Source organism: Protopterus annectens, chromosome 2.part0 (genome assembly GCF_019279795.1).
Source record: "Protopterus annectens isolate FY-2018-M chromosome 2.part0, PAN1.0, whole genome shotgun sequence".
NCBI lineage: Eukaryota > Metazoa > Chordata > Ceratodontiformes > Protopteridae > Protopterus > Protopterus annectens.
This window is the reverse complement of record NC_056728.1, coordinates 574,107,586-574,129,081: the sequence shown is the minus strand read 5'-3', so window position 1 is coordinate 574,129,081 and position 21,496 is coordinate 574,107,586. Positions and strand designations below refer to the sequence as shown.

Here is a 21,496-nt window from a genome sequence, read left to right as displayed (position 1 = left end):
TCTTGCAGTCCAGGCTTGCTACCACAAGATCTTTTGCACTTGACTGCTTTATCAATCCTCAATTATACTGAGCTAACAAAGCCCATCTTGAAAGTTCAAGACCAGAGGTCAGAAGCTCCCACCACCACTCTCTCTGACCAGAACTGTTGCAGTTCATTAATTAGAGCTGGTCCCACAAAAGAATGATAACTTCATTGCCAGCACTGGTATTTTTTTCACCTGTCTTCTGCAGTTTGACTACCAGTGGTTTTCATCAGTGTTTATACTAGTCCGGATCCACACAGTTCTAGTGTCCTTCTACTCTGCAGCTTTTTGTTGATGTTGGGTGTGTGTCGGTTCCAAATTGCTAACATGAGCATTTTTGCTGTCCTTGTTCCTAATGCTGTGTTTATGGTCCACTCAGTGTTTGGCTCCCTCGATGCCAGCTGTTCTAAAGTTAATCCCCCTGTACATTGGAGGACAGGTTTCTTTCCTCTGCCTCCCAATACGGAGGAAGCCAAGCCTTTTAAAGAACTTCACAACAAGTCTGTTTTACCTTCTATAGACTTCCCCTTTTCAAGTCTTCAGCTAAAAGTGTCCTCTGTTCCTCAAGTTTTCAGCCCCTGATAAGAAATCCAAGAAAGCTCTGGTAAAAACAAAGTTATTCAAACCCCCTTTAACATCACCCATACAAGACATGGGCAGCGAAGAAGGGACAGCTGTCTTCTCCCCATGTTTGGTCAGTATCTCAGGCTGATGCAGTAAAAAGGTAGCTTGTCTGCTGAACCTATACCCTCCCCACAGCAGGGCTACAGAGGGCCTGTAGGTAGTTTCACTTATGCAGTTCTTCTGGGTAGTACCATCACTGTGATAGCTTGGGAGAACTTGAGTATAGTGGCTGTGGAATCCAGAAAGGTGGACCATGGCTTCTGCCCCCCCCCTAGAGAATGTTCCATTTGGTTAGACACCACAAAGCAAGCTTTTGTGCTTTCTAAAGAGACACTTAAAAGGTTCTAACTCCTCAAAACCCAGCTGTACAGTCTTCTGACACAGGTTTGAAAAGCATAGTCTGCGTCCACCATATTATCTTTCTGGACACTGAACTATTTCACTTATGTGGTGTGTTCCCAGAGGGATGTAGCTGATGAAATGCACCAGGCATTACATGGTTTGCTAGATTGGTCCTTGAAAGACGTTCAAGGACTCAGGCCTCAACCCTCAACCTTACCCAGTATGAGCAACCGCATAGTTTGTATTCTGCACATTGTGACTGAGGGAGCTGTGCAGCTTGCAAGGTCCTGCCAGTGTTTGACACTGGCACTTCTGACTCCATCCACTATTCTTAAACAAAGACACTAAGGTGAGCATCCTTAACTTCTCTCTTTCAAGTCTTTGCTGTTTAGAAGAGGTTCAACAGCACCTTAAATATGTGAAGAAACAGGGCAAAAACTATACTGGTAAAGATGTAAATGTCCAGCTGTACAGTATTCTTTCTATAGAATCTAGAGGAACCAGTGCTGGAAGTGTTTCTGACTGGGCATGCAGCAGCAGTCACAGTAATGAGAAGCTGCTGGGAAGAGAGGTTGTTCCCAGTCAAAATTACAGTATGTTCTTAGACTCAAAGGCAAGGATCTTTGGCATTCAGGAGGCCTGGTTACCCCCATGGGTAGATGGCAGTATATCTGATAGCTTGCCCAATTATTGCACTATGGAGGCAGTTTGGGAGGGTCATTTTCCCTTTACTTGTCCACTTAAAAAAAATTAACCCAGGTCAAGTGAATAAAGGAAGTTTATACCCATAGGGTACACTATCCCCTTTATTATCCCTCACCATTTCTTTTGTTATCCCTTACTATTCTCTTTCTCCCCCTTACCAGATGTCCTACAGCATCAGAAGTAGTCAGCAAGGATGGATGTGTTAGGTCTATTGGCAAGGAACAAAACAGAACCATTCAGGAGTGTGCTACCCACCCAGAAAGACTTAGGATATTGTTAAATAGCAGGCCTCAGGCCAATGTTGGATTTCAGCAGCCTAAATTCTTTGTCCCAGAAGAAGCCTTTAGAGGGTCACAGTGTAGTCTGTCATTCCTTATTTGACAGAAGTAGACTAGATGTGCTCTTTGGACTTCGTGATACTTATTTCCATATCAAGATATCACCAATCACAAATGAGGAGTCCATGATATGTCTGTGTTTTCAGTCTGGGGTTGGTCTCTTATCAGTTCAGGATTGTGTCCTTCAGTCTCACTTCCACCTCCAGGTTGCTTACCAACTGCATGCCTGTATTAGTAGCCCATCACAGACTGCAGGGAGCCAAGATTTTCTTTTACTTAAATGATTGGCTTTTCTCTCGTTTCCTCCATTATGGAAGTGGTACACTTCAGGGAGTGTCTGCAGTTCATAAGTTTAGGGTTCCTTACAGGCTTACAGTCAAGGAGACTATTAAGAATCTCACCTATATTAGTCAGTATTGGTGGGATATTAATAGTGTCTTCTGTTATGTAGGTTTTCTCCATATATCCCAGGTGAAAGTAAGTTTGCTTGATATGTAAGGGGGAGTCTGTTGCAGGAAACAGGGATAGGATACATTGATTTAGATACCTGCCTTGCCCGTGATTTAGATATCTGCCTTGCCCTCTGGTAATAGTGTGGCAGTACAGGTGTAGGTCTGTAGTATAGGAGTTTGCTTTACCATTGGTTCATTTTAGTTGAAGGAGTTTAAACAGTTAAGGTTGTTCGTTATTTGAAAGGCTAAGAAATCAGTCCTAAGGAGCCTGTACAAATCTGAGTAGAGACAGCGTGCGAGAGAGAGAGAGACACAGAGAGAGACTAAAAGCCTTATCAGAGGAGCTAAGTGTACTGAGACCTGAGATGATCTTGATGAGGAGTCTTTGAGATCTCCTGCGTTGATTTAAGTGCTTAGTACAGTACATGTCAACGGGGGTATTAAATGTATTATTGGGTCTAATAAGAGATGAATGAAGTAGGATTATAACATCATCTTTGGACCTTGTGAAGGTACTATGAAGGATATGTTGTGCAAAGTAGAAGGTTTTTCTAGCCACAGCAATGATTTTATGATCCAAGTACAGTTTGTTTTCAACATAGGTTTTCTCTTTGCTCAGATTTTCATTTTCTGGGGCTTATTGCGAATATCACAAAGGTTTGATTTCCTGCCAGTTTTTATTGATCATTTTGTAGGTAGGCTGCTTTATCTGCAGTGTGTGGTGGCATTCATTCAGTCATCTGAGTTTGTCCCAACAGAGACTTGCCTCACATTTATAGTTCTTATGGCAGCCTCTCTTTTCATGATACCCCTTATCACATTTCACTTGACAGCACTACAGTGGTCTTAGCCTTTCAGCTCTGGATATTGTGACTAGGAAGGACATAAAGTTAACAGGCAGAAGTTTAGCTGGCTCAAATGGGGCCCTGTGCTGGTCCCACGGACTAGCATCCCATCCCCTCAGCTGTTCAAGTGAAGAGCAAAAAAAAAAAAAGTCACTGTACACAATCCATGCTCTAGCCGTTGCTACAGTTTAGACCACGCACTGAGTTACCATGCTCAGGTTTTACTGCAAATGCAAACTGTCTTGTAAAAGCCTGTGTTTCACTAAAGAGTAATACCCCATAACACTTTGCATCTGGGACAGTTGCCTCTATCGCCCCACCCTAGCTATGCTATTGCTTTCAGGTTATATGTTAAATAGTGGCTGGATCCTTGTATTGGCTAAATATTTATTTAAGTTGCAGATTCCTCAGACATCAGTCACTACATACATATTTGCTGTAGGGTTGGGGTGAGGCTCTAAAATGGCTAGATGGCCTACAATGCCTGGCCATCTTAGATCTGCACTGAAAAGTCATGAAGATGAGATGTATTGTTTTGTTTTCTGCCTTTGTGGACTGTGTGCCTCAGGCAAGCATTGCTGTCCATTCAAACACCATGATCATTGTGTAGCAGTGGGATTTAAAGTCTTAACTGATTTTTAACTGCCAGTCACATTCTTGGTTATGCCACTTCATTAGCTGACAGAATCAGGCACTGCCTTTTTTATGTCCCAGGAATGTTCTTTGAATCGCTCAGAAAAAATGTTCATATTTGTGGCAAACCAGTGGGCAGTCTCTTCTGGACAGGTGCATGACAAATGGAGCATTGTATTCAGTTACGGGCCTAATAAGGAGAAGAAGAGAGATATTGTAACATCCCTGGACCAGGGGGATATAACCTTAGTAATCAGCTAGGCTAAAGAGAAGGATTTCTTAACAACCAATGCTACATAATAGTTAAACAAGAGCTCTTTGTCTTCATGCGTGCCAAGTCACTAATAGTCATGTCTGTGTGAGGGGGGTACTGTGGTAAGGGTGTTCCTATTTGCCAAACAATGCAGCTTGCATGCATATATGAAGAAACCATGTGTCATGGAGGGCTTCACAAGCCAGTCTTCTGTTACCCTTGTACAGTATCACAGCCAGAGTGACTTCCTCTATGTCTTTGGGCTAGGGGCACCACTCGCATCTCAGAACTGAGTTGCTGCATATTGTTGCTTCACAGATGCTTTCTGAATTTGGAGTTGGTCAAATGCATAGCCTAGAAGTTGAGGGACACTACTGTGCAGCCTCTTTGCTTGTCCAACCAGTGTCAAGAATAAGAGTTTTTTCTGTCTGATTCTGCCTGTGTAGTGGTGTAGGAACTTAACCCTGACTACTGTTCAAGGGACTGTTATGCCTTTCTCTATTATAGTGATAACCGCATTTATCTTTAGCTGTAGACAATCCTTGGCAAGGGTTTTCCTAATAGCAGCCTTCTGACCAATGTAGATATTAATATCCTTCTCTTCACCCTAGCTCCTGTTTAAACCATAGAGTCTGACAACAAGGACTCGTCCTTTTGGGAATGGGCTTCCCAACCTCAAAGCCTTTTATCTAGTAATATGGCTTCTCCACTTTCCATGATAAGTGAAGGCCAAGGTGGTAGACATTCCTACTTACTCCCAGAAGCCATTCAGTAAGAGAACTACAGAAAATAAGTGGAAGTCCTTTTGCCACTGGACCATCCAGTGCAAAAAGGACCCATACATCAATCCAGTTCCAGTGGTGGTTCTTGATTTGACAGAGCTCTGTAACTCTGATTTAAGCCACTGTTACACTAAGGTACTCATGGCAACAATTAGTAACTACCCTGCAGTTCAACAAGGTGAAACCCTAACCTTAAAAATGTCCAAAGCCTAATGCACAGGTAGTTTTCTGCTGAGACCTCTGCTGAGAGATCCTTTTCCACTATGTGACTTGATTTTATAGTGGAGGAGCTGAAATAACTGCCCTTTGAACTAGCATCCTCATCTTCTTGTATGAGAGTCCTGTGTTGGAAAACACTCCTTCATGTGACTATCACCTTAGAATAAAGAGTGGGAGAATTGTATGCAGTTAGTCTTCTTTCTTCATATTTCATAACAAGACTTGTATTTTATGGACTTAACTCTTCCTTCATCCATGAAGTTGCTGCTGAATTGAACGTAAATCAGTTGATCCATCTGCCAGCATTTTTTACCCTTTAACAGGGGGGTTGATATAATGGTCGCTATAATGGTTAAGCTGTTTATCTCACAGATACAAGGTACAGGTTTTGATTCTCACATTTGAAAGTGAAATTGGATGGGCATAAAATGGACCACAAGCACAACTGTCCTAGTACTTGCCTATGAACCTGTGAAGATGAGAGTTCTTATTACATTGTATGGACATTAACAAACAACTTTGGTTCCTTAACACTAGGACCAAGCAAATACGCAGTGATGGCAAGCACTTTTGTCACCTTAACTGAAGACCATGAAGGTAAGAAAGTGACTATATAAAAGGCCTCTCACAGAGGCTTTTGAATTATATTAATTTTTGCTACACTTCCATTGATAAACAGCACCCCAGGTTACCTAGGACAGATTATATCAGGAATTGGCCATGACAGCTGCATTTTTTCCGGAGTTCTACCACACACATCTTTTGTGCTTTCACCACATGGTCCTGTTTACTTTCTTAGTGTACTATAAATTAGTCTTCATTTTCATAGCATATTCTGTTCTGGAAGCCATTGTGATGAAGGGTGTGCTCAGTCTGTTAGGCTTAGACCTGGAGGTGGATCAGAGCTATAAGTGCAATGGGTAAGGGTCTAGTGCCTGGGAAAGTTTTACTGGCAGGCTACCTCATGCTGTCGACAGGAGTCCTTGCAGTTATTTCTAGTGGACTTCTAATAGATCTATCATTGTGGCAAATCCCTGTAACTTGTTTGTCAAAATATATGTTTCCTTTCAGACCAGGTCTTTTCTTATGGGGAATTCTGTTTTACAGGTTTTGGAAGAAAGGATGTAGTTGAACATCTGCTGCAGACTGGTGCTAATGTCCACGCCCGTGATGATGGAGGATTAATTCCACTCCACAATGCCTGTTCTTTTGGCCATGCAGAGGTTGTTAGCCTTTTGTTGAGCCATGGAGCAGATCCAAATGCTAGAGACAACTGGAACTACACACCTTTGCATGAGTCGGCTATTAAAGGAAAAATAGATGTCTGCATAGGTAAGAGGATTGTTTTTTATGTTTGTTGTAGATGTTGTAGCATTCATTCATTCAGGTATTTCTGTGAACAGTCCTTATGTTTATGAGTACAAGATTAGAAGATTGTACTTGGGATGTGCTGTACAAAGTATTAATCTTATGATAACTTTGCCGTTAGCAGTTATTTTCACTGTAGATAATGTATACCCTTGCCAGAGGGTAATTTATAACTTCTGCAAATTGAGAGTGTAGACATCGGATTGCATTAATGTCCTTATGCCATCTGAGCTCCCATAAAAATTGTTGTACTTCGATGAGACTTTTTCACAGCTACTCTCTTTAATTTGTTGTGCCATTGTACTGATCGTTTAACATGGCTGGTACTGCCTGTTTTTCACTTTCCTGTAAAATCATGACTGTGTACTTCTTACTCACATGTCGTGGAAAGTACACTAGTATTCTAAAGCCATGCCATGTCTGACATTTTACCTGCAGTAATAATGTTGAGCAAAATTTCACTAGCTAAAAAACTTTGTTAGCATTATTTTTACTGTGGTGACTTAAGGGCATTTTTACATTTGAGGATGTTAATCATAAGTAATTCTGATGATTAAAAACACTGGACCATGCACTTTTTTGAACTGAAAATAGAGTGAGTGCATAGATACTTATGTACATTTATATCACATAAGGGCATATAGGAAAAGCATACTTTTTCCTAGTACTGTTTCTTATGTTTCTTAGGGGTCTGGTGTCCCTTTAACTTGACATAATTCGTAAAGGAAGGTCAAGGGATGTAGTAACCCCTTACAGACAGTAATACTGAAAAGTATATTTTACAAAAGTGTAATTGTTTCTAAATTCTGTTTAAGTAAATGCATAGAAAATTATGGTAATTTTAAATTAAATTACTGGTGTTGCTGAATGATTTTAAACTAGGTGAAAAATTTCACTATCATACTGCCGTTCCTTGACAGACTGCTAATCTGTAGGTAGCAGTGTTACTGTTGTGAAAATGTTCATCATATTGATCACTGCAGCTAGCTGTATGGGTTGTATCCTGCCATGTGTGTAACAGCCAGCCAGCTTCAAAAACTTCATGGCACCTTCCATGAGTCTAAACTGTTATCTGGAGCTGAGCTGACTGAAAAGACAGGTTTAAGTACCAAGCCCTTCAGAGCTTTCCTACTACTGAAGAATATGCTCCTTTGAGGCTTTTGAGGATCGACAGCCAGCTTGTGCTATTCCTTTGCTTGATAAGTTCCCTATGGGGAAAATAATCCATTTAAAAAAATTGTTTTGTTTGATAACACTTTCCTGTTCAAGAAAGTTATTTTAAAGCTAGGAGTTTGTGTTTTAATGGACTATCACAAGATTGTATGGTACTTTTAAATGGGAGCACTTTTCCTGTCATTTTAAATGTATTTTGAAAAACATTTTTTCCTGTGGAGAAATTGCATTTGTAATTTTTGGGACTAGCAAGCGTTTAAGTGCTCTTTACTATGTTTTTATGTGAAAAAAGTGACTTTTAAAGACTAAATTTTTGCAGGCTTTTGCTGCTTCTTTTCCCTGGGAAAGAGGCACAATTTTCAGCTTGACCTCAAAACAAACTTTTTATCCCACAGCCAGTCCTTCTTCCAGACACGCAAAAAAAAGTTAAGCAAACAGCCTTTTCCACCATAGTAGGCTACCGATTTGTCTCAGCTGCAGGTGGATGACTGTGCTATGGCTATTATAGGTTCATATGTAGGTACTAGCCTATCTGCCCGAAGGCATTTATAAGCCTAGCCGGATTGTGCTGGCCTTCGCCGTCCCCTTAAATTAGTTCCCTGTGCCTCTGTCCAGCAGAGCCATTGAAGTGATCCCTGGGGCAAGCTTCCTGTTTCCCATCCACTCGTCAAGGTTTCTCTTGAAGAGTGTTAGTGAGGAGCTCTGCCTAATGTAGATTGGAATCTTGTTCCAGAGCATGGGAAGTCTCTGGGACAGGAATCTATCCCTCCAGCACATCCTATTTATTTTTGTGGTGAGGTTTAGATCCCTAGAGAATTTGGCTCGAGGGGATATGGTTTTCTTTAGGTGGAGCATGTCCATCAGTTCTGTATTGGACATGGCCTTGTATGTCAGGCAGAGATCACCTCTGAGTAGGCAGTATGCAACCGAGTACAGCTGGAGTTTCTTCAGTCGAGCTTCATAGGGCATCTGTTTGAGGCCAGTGATCCTCTTGGTGAGGTACTTCCGTGGTCTTTCCAGCTGTTGCAGGTGTCTTGTAAGGTACATCCTAAATGGGGCGTTGTACTCTATGATGGGTCTGATGAGTGAGGTGTAGAGGGGCACAATGACCTCTCTTGATCTGGATGCAAACCATTTTGTGATTATGTGGACCACATAGAAGGATTTTCTAACCATTGTGATTAGGTGGACCACATAGAAGGATTTTCTAACCACTTTGGCAATGTGATTATCAAAGGAGAGATTACGATCTACTTGGGTCCCCAGATCCCTTATTTCATCTTCCATATTTAGGGGCTAACACCTATGTGGTAATTTGTGGGTACTTTGTTTTTTCCAAAGGGGATGACTATGCACTTTTTGGTATTTAGCCTGAGGCCATGGTTTTGACACCAAGTATCTGTCTCAGTGAGACCCTTTTGGAGGATGCCTGTGTCAGCCAGAGAGTCATTTATAGCCCCTAGTTTGCAGTCGTCTGTGACCTTGGTCAGCCATAGTCCTCATGTGCTTGCCTGTACCTCTAAGAAGTATGCTGAACAGGAGGGGTCCTAGAACTGAGCCCTGGGGAACGCCACTTGTAACCGGTTTAGAGTCGGACTTAGCTCTCACAAATCTTACCATGTAGGTTCTGTCCGTGAGCCAGTTGGCAACCCATCTTGTGACGTAGGGGTTTATGTTCAGGCTGGTGAGCCTGTCTGTAATTCCAGAATGTGGAATGGTGTCGAAGGCCTTTTCAATGTCTAGGTAGGCTGTGTGGGCCACCCTTCCCTCATCTATAGCCTTGGTAACTGTCTCAAAGAAGTCCACCAAGCTTAGGAGGCATGATCCGCCGTTAACAAAGCCAAATTGGGAAGGGCGTAGTATTTGGAGGTTCCCAGTCTCTCTGTTAATGAGATCCGTGATGATGCGCTCCATAGCCTTGCAGACCAAGCTAGTCAGACTTATAGGGCAATAGTTCCTGGGGTCTGTCATGGCTCCACCGTCGTGGAGCAGAATACCCATTGCTGTGCGCCACTCTGTGGGCACATAGCCTGTGGCTAGGCTGAGTTTAAACAGTGTGTTTAGGTGAGGGGTTAGTTCATCTTTGAGCTCATGTAGGACACAGCTGGGGTCACCGTCCGGTCCCATTGATGCTGTGATTTTGGCTTTGGAGAGGGCTGTTTTAACCTGACTGTCTGTGATTTCAGGGGCACTGCATTCTTCTGGTATGGTTATGGGCCCTTTTGGGGGTGAAGTTTGCACTGAACCTGTCTGCCAGAATGTTGGCGATATCGGATGGTTCAGTGTATTTTGTGCCATTCTGCACCAACTCCGAGCAGATCTGGGAATTGCCACTTAGATTCTTGACATAGCTAAAGAATGCCTTGTTGTTATCTTTGGAGTACTTGGCAATTTTTCTTTCGAAGCTAGCCTTGGATGATTTTATGAGGGATCGTAGTTTCTTGCTGATACTGATCAGGGATGTCTTCCCCTCTTGGGATTTTAATCTTTTCTGTACTAGTTTCCTCCTTCTATTGTATAGCTTGTTTATGGCAGGGGTCCACCAGACTGGTCTCCTTTTCTTGGAGGAGTGAGTCGTAGTTTTGCTTGGGTTAGCATGATCCATGCATTCTTGTAGGTGCCCGTAGAGTGCATTAGCAAATGATTTTGCAGCTTGGGCAACAGTATCCTTTAGCATGGAGGATTTGAAACTTTCCACCTCGGTCTTAAGTAACGTGAAGTTTGCTTTTGAAAAGTTTTTCACAGTGGTTTCTTTGACCCGGTGTGGGGGCAAAATGTTGATATCCAGAGCGATTAGTTTATGGTCAGATCTAACCAGCGAGGGGTTGACCTCCAGTGTGGAACACTGGTCGCCCATGTTGGTGATGACCAAGTCCAATATGTTGTCACCTCTGGTGGGGGTGTTGACCACTTGATCCATGGCGTTTGAATTTATAAATTCTAGGAAAAGTTGGGCAAGGGAGATAGTACTTGAGTAGTTCTCCCAGTTAATGTTTGGGTAATTGAAATCACCCAATATCCGGGTGTTTGGTAGGACCTTTGTTTCCCATTGTTTCCAGAAATGCGGAATGGGGGTCCTGGGACATGGTGGGTAATCTGTAGAAAGCTACAATTTGAATTGCAGTTCTGCCCGTTGTTAGTTGCACGTGGATGATCTCTTAAGCACCGTGCTGTGCCACTAACCTGGAGGTTTGAGTATCCTTGATGAATATGGATACACCCCCACCTTTTGTATTTCGGTCCGAGTTTTGTGGCCGAAATGTATGGTATGAGTTGTAGCCTGGTAGTGCTGGGGTGCTCTCTGTAGCCTTAAACCAGGTTTCTGTTACTGCACATATATCAAATTTCTCCATACTGAGGAGTGCCTCGAGTGCATGCATTTTGAGGTTTAGACTTCTGGCATTGAGTAGCATTACCCACAGTTTTTTGTTACTTGTGCTATTTACGGCAGTTGGTTTGTCTTCTGAGCCTTGCCTAAAAAGGCACTATAGGGGTGGCAAGGGCCTTGGCCAGTATTCAAAAGCCTAAGGGTGACATGTGCAAGCTGTCTCTAGCGAAGCAGAGTGACTTGTCGAGCATGTCATCCCAGGCTGACAGACACAGGATCCCCTTCGAATGACACCAGAAGCTTGGCCAATTGTTGAAATTAATAATTTTTTCTTTATACCATGATATAATTCTTGGTGAGGGCAGGATGCTACTCAGGGTCAGGGTCATACCGGCCTGGGCTATGTGATCAGAGAGCTCCTCCATGTCTCTTTTCATGTAGTCCAGGCAGGTACGGCTCAGGTCATTCACACCAACATGGACAATGACAGAGTCGTATTTGTACTTGTTCTGGAGTGACCTTAGTGCTTGTGTTATGGGGTGGATCCTGGCACCTGACAGGCAGTAACCTTCTCCTTGTTCAGCCTAGTGAGTGGGACGTCAGTGTATGACTGTAGAGTCACCTATTACTAGTGTGTTGGGCATGTTATTTTGCCTTAAGGTCTTAAGTGCCTAAAGTGGTCTAAGGTAAGGTAGCTCTGCCACAGTAGTTCTTCCATACTACACACTCACATCCACCCTTAGACCTGTGACCACTTTAGAGTGTCATTCCACCTACTGCATGTCTTTTGAATGTGGGAGAAAACCGGAGCACCAGGAGGAAACCCACGTGAACATAGGATGTGCAGACTCCGCTCTGCACAGAAGAAACCCTAGCCAAGAATCAAATCTGGGAAACTCTTGCTGTGAGGTGACAACACTATCAGCTGCGCCACTGCTGCCCTTTCTTCAGTTGTACAAGTCAGTACTCACTGTTTACAGTGTATGTATGACTCAGCTGATACTTCTTCCTGGGCTGAGGCCACTGCTGCTGTTTTAAGGAGGTTTGCCTGACTGCGTTCTCAGAACCTCTCGGCAGATGTTAAAAATGAGATTCTAAATTCTCCTTTGGATGGAGATTTAGTATTTAGCCCCTATGCTGCAGAGGTGATCAAAAAGTGTGATGAAAGGAATAAGTTGATAACAGGGAATCTCCAAGATTTTTTTTCATCCCGTTTTTCCAGATTTTTTATGGAATTCTCTAACCCTCATCCAATTTTGGCAATAAATACGTAAAATAAGCAGTCTCAACAAAATGCAGGTAATCACTTTCAAGAAGAAAAGGCAAGGGGGTTCCAAAAAGAATTTTGGGACCCCCCCCCCAAAAAAAAGGGCTGTCCAACAAGTCAAAATGACTGTATAAGGCACCTCTCCTCCCTGCTCCTTTTCCCTTTTAGAATGTCTGAATCTCCAATTTTCTCTTTGGCAACAGATCATTTCAGACAAAATAAGTTCTGAAGATCGTTAATCAAGTGTAAAGATGGCAGTGGGAGAAAATTCCTCCTTTCCAGGGAAGAATCCTTCATCCACCAGACCAGACCAGTTTATTTCCACCTACCTTTCATCTCATGCTGGCCCAGGCAGTGATACAACCAGGATGAGAAACATTTTTTATTCAAGAATGTTTTTAGTGCCAAAGAAAGAAAATGCTTGGAGAACAGTTCTGTATCTTTCTTTCCTAAACCTGTTGTGATAGTGCTTAAATTCAAATTGCTTTTACTTCACAACCTGATATCTCTTCTTTCTCATTTAAGTTTCCTGGTATCATTAGATTTAAAAGATGCTTATTGCATCCCTGTTCATCCAGAATTCAGGTGTCTGTGCATCTGAATCACATTATCAGTTTTCTGCCTTATCCTTTGTGAACACTGTTGGTGCATTGGATAATCGAAGTGTGAAGGTCCAGTTATAGCTCATTGCAGGTTACAGGGTATCCACATTCTTTCATATTTATATTATCTGCTTATCTTTGTAGAGTCTTTTTCAAAGTGTCAGGAATCTCTTATTTAGGTGAGACATCTGGTACACAAGCTGGGATTCCAAGAGAACATTCAGAAGTCTTTTTTGACTCCTTCACATGGGATTGTGTTCCTGTGGTGTCGGCTAGACACCATAGTTCAGAGTTTTCTTCCCCTAGGGAAAAACAGATCTATATCTAGAGGTAAGGTTTTCCACTCTGATTGTCCGTCACTACAAGGGAATATTCAAGATTTTGGGCCTTATCACATCTATGATTCCTGGGCAGCCATGGTGATGCAGCAGTTAGCATTGCTGCCTCACAGCAAGAGGTTCTCCGGTTCGATCCTCTGCTGGGGTGCCTTCTGTGCAGAGTCTGCATGTCCTCCCTGTAGTTGCGTGGGTTTCTTCCAGGTGCTCCGGTTTCCTCACACATCCCAAAGGCATGCTGCAGGTGGATTGGACACTCTAAATTAGCCTTAGGTGTGAGTGCATGCGTGTGTGTGTGCCTTCTGTGGAAGGTTGGGCGCCCGGCTGGCAACTCGACACCGTAAAACTCCACTGCTAATCATGAGTGGACAGGTGATCTGCTGTGGTGATCCCTAACCGGGAAAAGCTGAAAGAAGAAGAAGATGATCACATCTGTGATTTCTATAATACCCTTGGCAAGACTCCATATGAGAAAGATACAGTGGTATCTTAAGTCTGTTTGGTCACAGCACTAGCATCCTTTGTCTTTTCAAATCCTAGTGCTGAGATTTGTCAGAAGGGTACACATTTGATGGAGATAACAAATATCCTTAAATTCAAGTTTCCCCTTCTCCCTCTCTGTTCTAAAGCTTTCAGTCACCATGGACACCTCTGACTTTGCTTGTGGAGCAGAAAAGTGCAAGGTGTGTGGGACACCAAGGCCAAATGCAAGCACATAAATATTAAAGAGATGTATTGCTTTGATCAAGGCACTCGACTCTTTGGTCCCTGGGACCTCTTCAAGGTGTTACAGACAATACCACATTCATGTGACACATCAACAAGCATGGGAGAATCAGGTCATATCCCCTTTGCAGGCTAGTCATGTTAGCTTTGGTTATAACATTACAGCACAATCTCACTCTACAGGCATCCTACATTCGGTCAGAGCAGTGTTGTGTGGCAGGCAAGTTGAGCAGAGAAGAGCAGACTCTCATGAATGGAAACTAGATCAAGGGGTCTTCTGAGATTTGATCCATCTCTTGGGAGTTTCAGGAAGACCTGTTTGCCTCCTCTATGAACAATCAGAGCTGAAGATTCTTTTCTACTACTCGATGCAAGAAGGCCTGGAAGGTGGATGCCCCCACCCCGGACAAGAATGTGTTAGGATTTTCCACCCTTTCCACTGATATTCAGGGTACTTCTGAAGATACAGAAGGAATCCCCCAGATTGCTGTAGCGACTTTCTTCTGACCCATGCAGCAGTTGATGTTCTTCGTGTTTCACTGTTGCAGTCCTCACATATGGGTTATCTGGCTCCCGGCAGCCCTCATTCGGCCCAAATACCAGAGTCCTTGGTATATGATGTCGGCTGCCACCAGTTGTAAAACTGATGTCAGAACGTCCGGTATAAAGGGAGGCAGCCGATGCCATTTCCTCAATCTTTCTTGCCGTGGAGCCCGAAGCAGATACAGTTCGCACACTTTGTGCTGGTCGGCCGTTTACCTTCGTTTTGCTTTCCGACTACCAAGTTCAGATAAGTACCCCGTTGGGGATCCTCTTTTCTTGTTTTAATGAATGTCAGATAAAGTTAATAACTGTCTTGCCTGTGGAAAACAAATTCCCCACCGTGATTTTCATTCCTGTTGTATAACTTGTTTGGGCCTTGAGCACAACGTCCCTAACTGCGATCCCTGTGCTTCCTTTAACCCGTGTACCATACGCAGTAGAGCTAATATTTTATGAGCATTTCGGAGTCTGGCCTAAGTTCATCTTCTGGTCTCCCGACTTCGGATGTACCTAGGAAACACAAAAACAAGGACCGCAACAGGCCTAGGGTTAAATCTGCTGACGACGCACCCTTGAAATCTGTCGTCAGCACAGCGGTAGTCAGTGAGGTGCTTTCGCAGCCCCTGCAGTCCGCAGATTTTCAGCCACAAGCCTCTGCCAAGACCTTTACGGAGTCCTCCATGCCGCAGGCTGCTATTTTGTCTTCGGACCCTCTGCTTGTCGCCACCTCAGATAGGTCTGGAGCCACTTTGCAGGCACTGGCTTCTGACGCATCTTCTTTTCGACATGAGACCAGAACCAGACTGACTACCTTAATTCAGGCTTCTACAGTTGCTAGACCTCCCGAGTCCCTCCGGATTGCTAGTAAACCTTCCAGCCGCAAACCTACTCACAAGCAGGTGTCGGCCTCCCCTCCTGTGCCTCATTCCCAATTGGTAAAGATGGCTGGTGATCTTCTTTCTCTGATTAGGGGCTCTCACCCACCCTCCCTTCAAAGAGGGCTAGGGAGTTGAATCCTGATGTTTTATCTGTCTCAGATTCTGAAATTTCCAGTATGTCTGCTGGTGAAGAAGAAAATTCTCATCTTTTTTTTTGGCTTTAAGGATTCTGTTATTGAGGACTCTGTCCCTTCTTCCTTCCCTCTAGAAGATTTTTCCTTTGGGGATGCTTTGAATACTGTATACTGCATAATTGTTTTATTGATTAATTGTTTGTTTGTATTGATTGGTTCATTTAAATTTTATATGTATGTAAGGTTTGCAATGAGTTTGGTACATGGTTCTGATGAGGTCTCCAGTGTGGAGATGAAAGCGCTAAACCTACATGTATTTGGTCAATAAAAGAGTTTTGTGATACTTTTCTGACGTTTGGAAGTGATGGTAGTGAACCTTTTTGGATTTAGGAAGACGGTCTTTATTGCAACGTGGACTACCGTGACTTTTTTTGGTTTATTAATTACCTACGATACTTTGAATACTCTTAGGGAGCATTTTAAATGGGAATGTTAGGATTTTCTACAGTCTAAGAAAAGAATCTGGGAATTTTTGTATTTGCCACAGCATAAGCCTCTGGCTATACCTCCAGTTTTGGAAGTTGTGGATGATGTTTTCATGGAAAATTCTTTAACTCCTAATTCTGTTCCTCCTACCCCCCAAAAAAAAGATGGGTATTATAGGGTTCCTGAATCTCATCAATTCCTTTTTAAAAACCCTACTGCTGATCCAGAAATTATTTCTCAAGGCCCCAAGGGTGTTAAGGCTACTATTGCTAAAAACCCTGTGCCTTCTGATAAGGAGTCTAGGGCCTTGGAAAGGTAGGGTAAAAAAGTCTATACCTCTGCAACACTTGCCATTAGATCCGTGAATTGTCTTTTTCACGTGCTTATGTATCAGCAGCATACTTTGGAGGCTATTAAGGCTAAACTTGCTGATATTCCTTACATGTCTGAGAACAAAAATTTACAAGACTTACCGATTTCTGCCACTTTAGCTAATAAGCATTCACTTCATTGTGGTTTTGACATTTTGGAGACTTCCTGCAGAGCAACAGCCACTGGTTCTGTTATTAGAAGGCATGCTTGGCTCAGGGAGCAACCTCTTTCTGAACCTGTTAAGGCTAAATTGCTAGATGTTCCTTTGCACAAGGACAGTCTTTTTGGTAATAAGGCGGAGGAGGTACTGAAGAAGTTGGGGGATAAGGCAAAATCTATGCAGGCTGTAAAAGATGTCCTTCAGATACAGCCTCCTCGGTTTAGTAGGCATTATCTTTCCAAGAATTGGTCTTTCCCTGATCCTGGCAAGCAGGGTTGCTCTAGGCCTAGGGGTTTCAGATCTTCCAGAGGGCAGGTGTCTGCCCCTCAAAGGGCTAACCAGTGGCATTCTTCTTCTGCTAAATCGGGGAGTTCTAAGCCAGCTTCCCAAAGCAAACATTCTTAATGACTCCGGCCTTCTTGTGCCTACCTCTGCGGGCCCTGGGTTTCCTTTGGGGGGGGAAGGTTAGCCAGGTTCGCAGAGGTATGGTCTTTCATCACAGACGACGAATGGGTGCTCAGTATAGTAAACCAAGGTTGCAGGTTTTACTTTCACACCTTCCATGTTTTACAAGGGTACCCAGACATACCCAGAACTCTCAGGGCAGAGGTAGAAATTCAAATTCCTTCCTTACTATGGAGGCTATAGAGCCAGTTCCTGCAAATCAGGCAGGCCTAGGTTTTTATTCAAGACTTTTTCTGGTACCCAAGAAAGGGGGCACCTGGTTCCCTATTCTGGATCTGTCTATTCTAGTTATTTATTTGCAGTTGGTTAACCAGGATAGTCCATTGGGCCAATAAGAACCCATTTTCAATGGAGTCCTAGGGAGAAAAGCTCCAAAACAAAGGTTACAAAAAGATTACAGCAGTTTACAATTTCAATCATTTGTAGGTTAAAGACAAAGCTTCAAACAACGGTAACAAAAAGATTACAGCAGTTTACAATTTCAGTCATTTGTGGGTTCAAGACAAAGCAAAGATTAAGCAGTTACAATGCAATTTATAGGTTTCATTTTGTAGAAGACCAAGATTTAAGCAGGTGCAATAAAAATGTTTAGGTTAAATTTTGTAGAAGAACAAAGCATTACTGTAGTAAATATATAGTTTCTTGAGTGGAATAGTAGGATTAGAGAAGTATAAGAGGTTATTTACAGTTGGCTTATTATTTGGTGTCTGGAAATATATGATATAGTTGCCTGTAGGAAGTGGAGAATAGGCTATGAGGGGTGGGAGCAGGAGCATTCCCATGAGGATGTTAGATGGGAGTGCAGTGATTTTTTAAAAGCAGGGAGGTTGGTGGTGATACGGATGGAGGGAGGGAGGGAGTTCCATAGGCGTGCTAGGGCAAAGGACAGGAGGTTTTGTCCTGGAGAGTGAAGGGGTTTATACAGCTCTATTAGGTTTTGGTTGTTAAATCTTATGGGTCTTTGTGGCAGGTGCATTTTAAAGGTAGAACTGAGTGAGGGACAGAGGGAGGTATGAAAAATAAGTTTGTGAGCAAAAGTGAACTGGGTATAGGAGAGATAGTTGGGAAGCTCTAGCCAGTTAAGTTTGTAGAGAGATGCACAGTGATGGGTAGATTTGTGGCTAGTGGCAAATTTGGCAATTTTATTATAACAAGAGGACAGTTTAGTTTTGAGAGATGATTGTAGGTTTGTTAGGAGAGGGGCACCATAAAGGAGGGAAGGGATGAGAAATGTAGTAGCGAGAGTGAGCTTAGTAGATGTAGTGAGGAATCAATTGTGTCAGTTGAGCATGCCAAGTTTTTGGTGGGTTTTTTATGTTTAGTTGTAGGTGGCTATTGAATTTAAGCTGGTCATCAATCTGGACTCTTAGTAGTTTGATTTCAGATACCAGATCAAGAGGTGTGTTATTCTGGCTAGTGATGGAAAATAGTTTTCAAAGCGTCTTCTGTGAGGAGACATGTGTGAATGGGCATACCTTCATTGAAGGTTGTGCGTCAGAGCTGGCAGCTCAGTATATAAAAATCTACTGCCAATCATTAGCGGACCAGAGTTCCACTGTGGCGATCCCTAACCGGGAAAAGCCGAAAGACTCAACATCAATGGTGCTGGTTTTTGAGGGGGTAAATACCATAAGTTTGGTTTTTGATGCATTAAGTGCTAGATGATTGTCCTTTGTCCACTGTTCTGTGGTACAGAAGGCATCTTGAGTCAGTTTTAAGAGAGTGGGGATGGATGTGGCTGCACAGATAATTGTAGAATCATCTGCATATTGAATACGTTTAGCATGAGGGATTGAGTGGAAGAAGTCATTTATGAATATATTGAAGAGGAGAGGACCCAAAATGGAACCCTGGGGGACACCAGTGGGTGTGCTAAGGAAAGAGTAGATGGCTTTTTTCCACTTGACAGCTTGGTGTCTGTTGGAGAGAGAGCTGGTGAACCAATTGAGAGAGGAAGGGGATAGGTTTAGGTTAGATAATTTAGTTAGGAGAAGGTTGTGAGATATAGTATCGAAGGCCTCAAGAAGGAGGGTAGATACAGTAGAGCCAGAATCTCTGGCTTTATTTACAGTTTCCAGGAAGGTAAGGAGGGCAGTCATGGTGCTGTGACTGGGTCTGAATCCGTGTTGTGTGGAAGTTAGTTAGTTATTATCTAAGAGATAGGGAAGGAGTTGAAGATGGATACATTTCTCTAGGAGTTTTGATATAGGAGAGAGGATGGCGATGGGACTGAAGGTAGTAATATTGTTGTTATTGCCTCCTTTGTGCACGGGAATGATGAAAGCCCTTTTTCAGAGTTTGGGTACAAGACCTACTTGGATAGAGCAATTGATTAGGATGCTGATGGGGAAGGCAATGGCTTCGGCAGCTATGCTGAGGAAGGATGAGGGAATGTTATCGGGGGCATTGGTGCATGGTTTTAGCTTTTGCAGGAGTTTTCTTATGGTAGAAGTAGGAATGGGTTTTATGGAAAATGGTGGGAGTTGGGAGGCTGGAGATGAAGGGGGTGACAAGAGGGAGGATGCAGAAGTAGGGGGTGAGGTGTTATTAGAGAAGGATGAGGTTAGTTTGGAAATAGAGTCTATGAAAAAAGAGTTGAATTATGAAAAAAGAGTTGAATTGGGTGGCCAGATCTATATCTAGTGCATATGGGTCTGGGCTTGGGTTTTCTGCTGAGCCAGGTTTTAGGAGAGTAGTGATGCCTTTCCAGAATTTTTGAGGATTGGTTTTATGGTTGTTTTGGAGTAAGGAGAAGTAATTCTGTCGATCTGCTGTGATGAGCTTTTTAACCGTGTTGCGAAGTGTTTTGAATTCATTAAGGGTGGTGGGAGTTTTGTTTCTTTGGTAACGTGCCCAGGATGTTCATCGTGCATACAGCTGCAGTCATAACAGATGGGTTCTCCTGCCATCAGGCGGGTCCTCGGTCGGCCGAATTCCAAAGTCTAGGTCCGGCGTCGGTTGTCGTCGCTTCTTCCCTGACGTCAGTGCGACAGGGGTATAAAGGAACCAGCCGACGCCATTTTCTTCAGTCTTTCTTGCCGCGCGATGCCCGAAGCAGAAGCATTTTGCAAGTGCCGGTCGGCCAGCTCCTGAAATTACGAAAATTTTGAAACCGAAGTCTTCTTGAAAGCTAAGTACCCCGTTGGGGAAACTTTTCTTGCCTCAGACCGATGTCAGACAAAGTTAATAATTGTATTTCATGTGGGAAGCAAATACCGCATAAGGATTTCCATTCCCTCTGTATACCTTGCTTAGGCCCAGACCACAACGTCTCGGTCTGTCGCTTTTGTGCTACATTCAACAAACGCACCATTAAGCATCGGGCGGAGTTCGCCCAGCATTATTTTGGAAAAACATTTAACTATATTATGTCGTTGGATACTCCGACTCCAGTTTTGTCTAAAAAACGCAAAGATAAGGACCAACACACGAGGTCCGCGGCCTCTACCGACACCACGCCAAAGCCGACTACATGTGGTCCGGTTCTCAGCGAGGCACCTACGCAGCCCCTGACTACTGACGACACTTCATTGGCGGTGTCTCCTGTGCCCAAGGTCGCAGGCTCCTCGGCCCACACCCCGACTACAGGTACCGAAGCCACTCTTGGCGTTGAACCTCAAAATGTGGACAGGTCTACCTCCCACTCAAGGTGTCTTCAGACCTTCTTCTTCTTTCTCCATCAAGGCTTTCACTAAGTCTAAAGCAGCCATGCACTCTGAGACAAGCTACACAGGGCCCATCTCCAGGCCCCATGCCTAAAAAGCAGATGCTTAAAATGGCTGAGGATTTAATTACTCTTATCAGGGGTTCTCAACCCCCACCGGACAAAAGGCCCAGAGTGGAGGAAGAATCCCCCTCCTCTGATCAGGGCTCCATTATTTCAGAGCACTCTGATGATCAGGAACATTCTTACTCCCCTTTTGAAGACTCTGATGCGGAGGAGTCCATTCCTAATGTATCCCCCCCAGAGGATTACTCATTTGGGGAAACTCTGCATACTTTAAGGGAACACTTCCACTGGGAAGGCCAAGATTATTCTGATTCCAAGAAAAGGCTTAGGGAATTTCTCTTACTACCTCAGCACAGGCCTCTGGCTATACCTCCTGTCTTGGACATCCTAGATGATGTTTACTCGGAGGCCTGCCTTAACCTGGACTCTCTGCCTCCATCCCCAGTTAAGCCTGACAGGTACTACAGGGTTCCTGACTCACACCAATTTTTATACAAAAGCCATGCTGCTGACCCAGAAACCATCTCACAGGGCCCCAAGGGAGTTAAGGCCTCCACTGCTAAAAATCCATTACCTTCCGAGAGAGATTCCAGATCCTTAGAAAGGTGGGGAAAAAAGGTATATACCTCGGCTACCTTAACATGAGGGCCTTAAACTGTCAGTTCCATATGCTAAAATACCAACAGTTTTTGTTATCACAATTGAAAAGTAA

General features: G+C 43.4%; 1 protein-coding gene across 1 annotated transcript in view; it reads left to right on the top strand.

The window, feature by feature from the left end:
- TNKS (tankyrase) overlaps positions 1 to 21,496 on the top strand; it is a 2,150,186-nt gene that overhangs the window by 56,902 nt on the left and 2,071,788 nt on the right. The window contains exon 2 of the mRNA XM_044060937.1: positions 6,325 to 6,549. Coding sequence (XP_043916872.1) covers positions 6,325 to 6,549 — 225 coding nt within the window. The remainder of the gene's footprint in view (positions 1 to 6,324; positions 6,550 to 21,496) is intronic.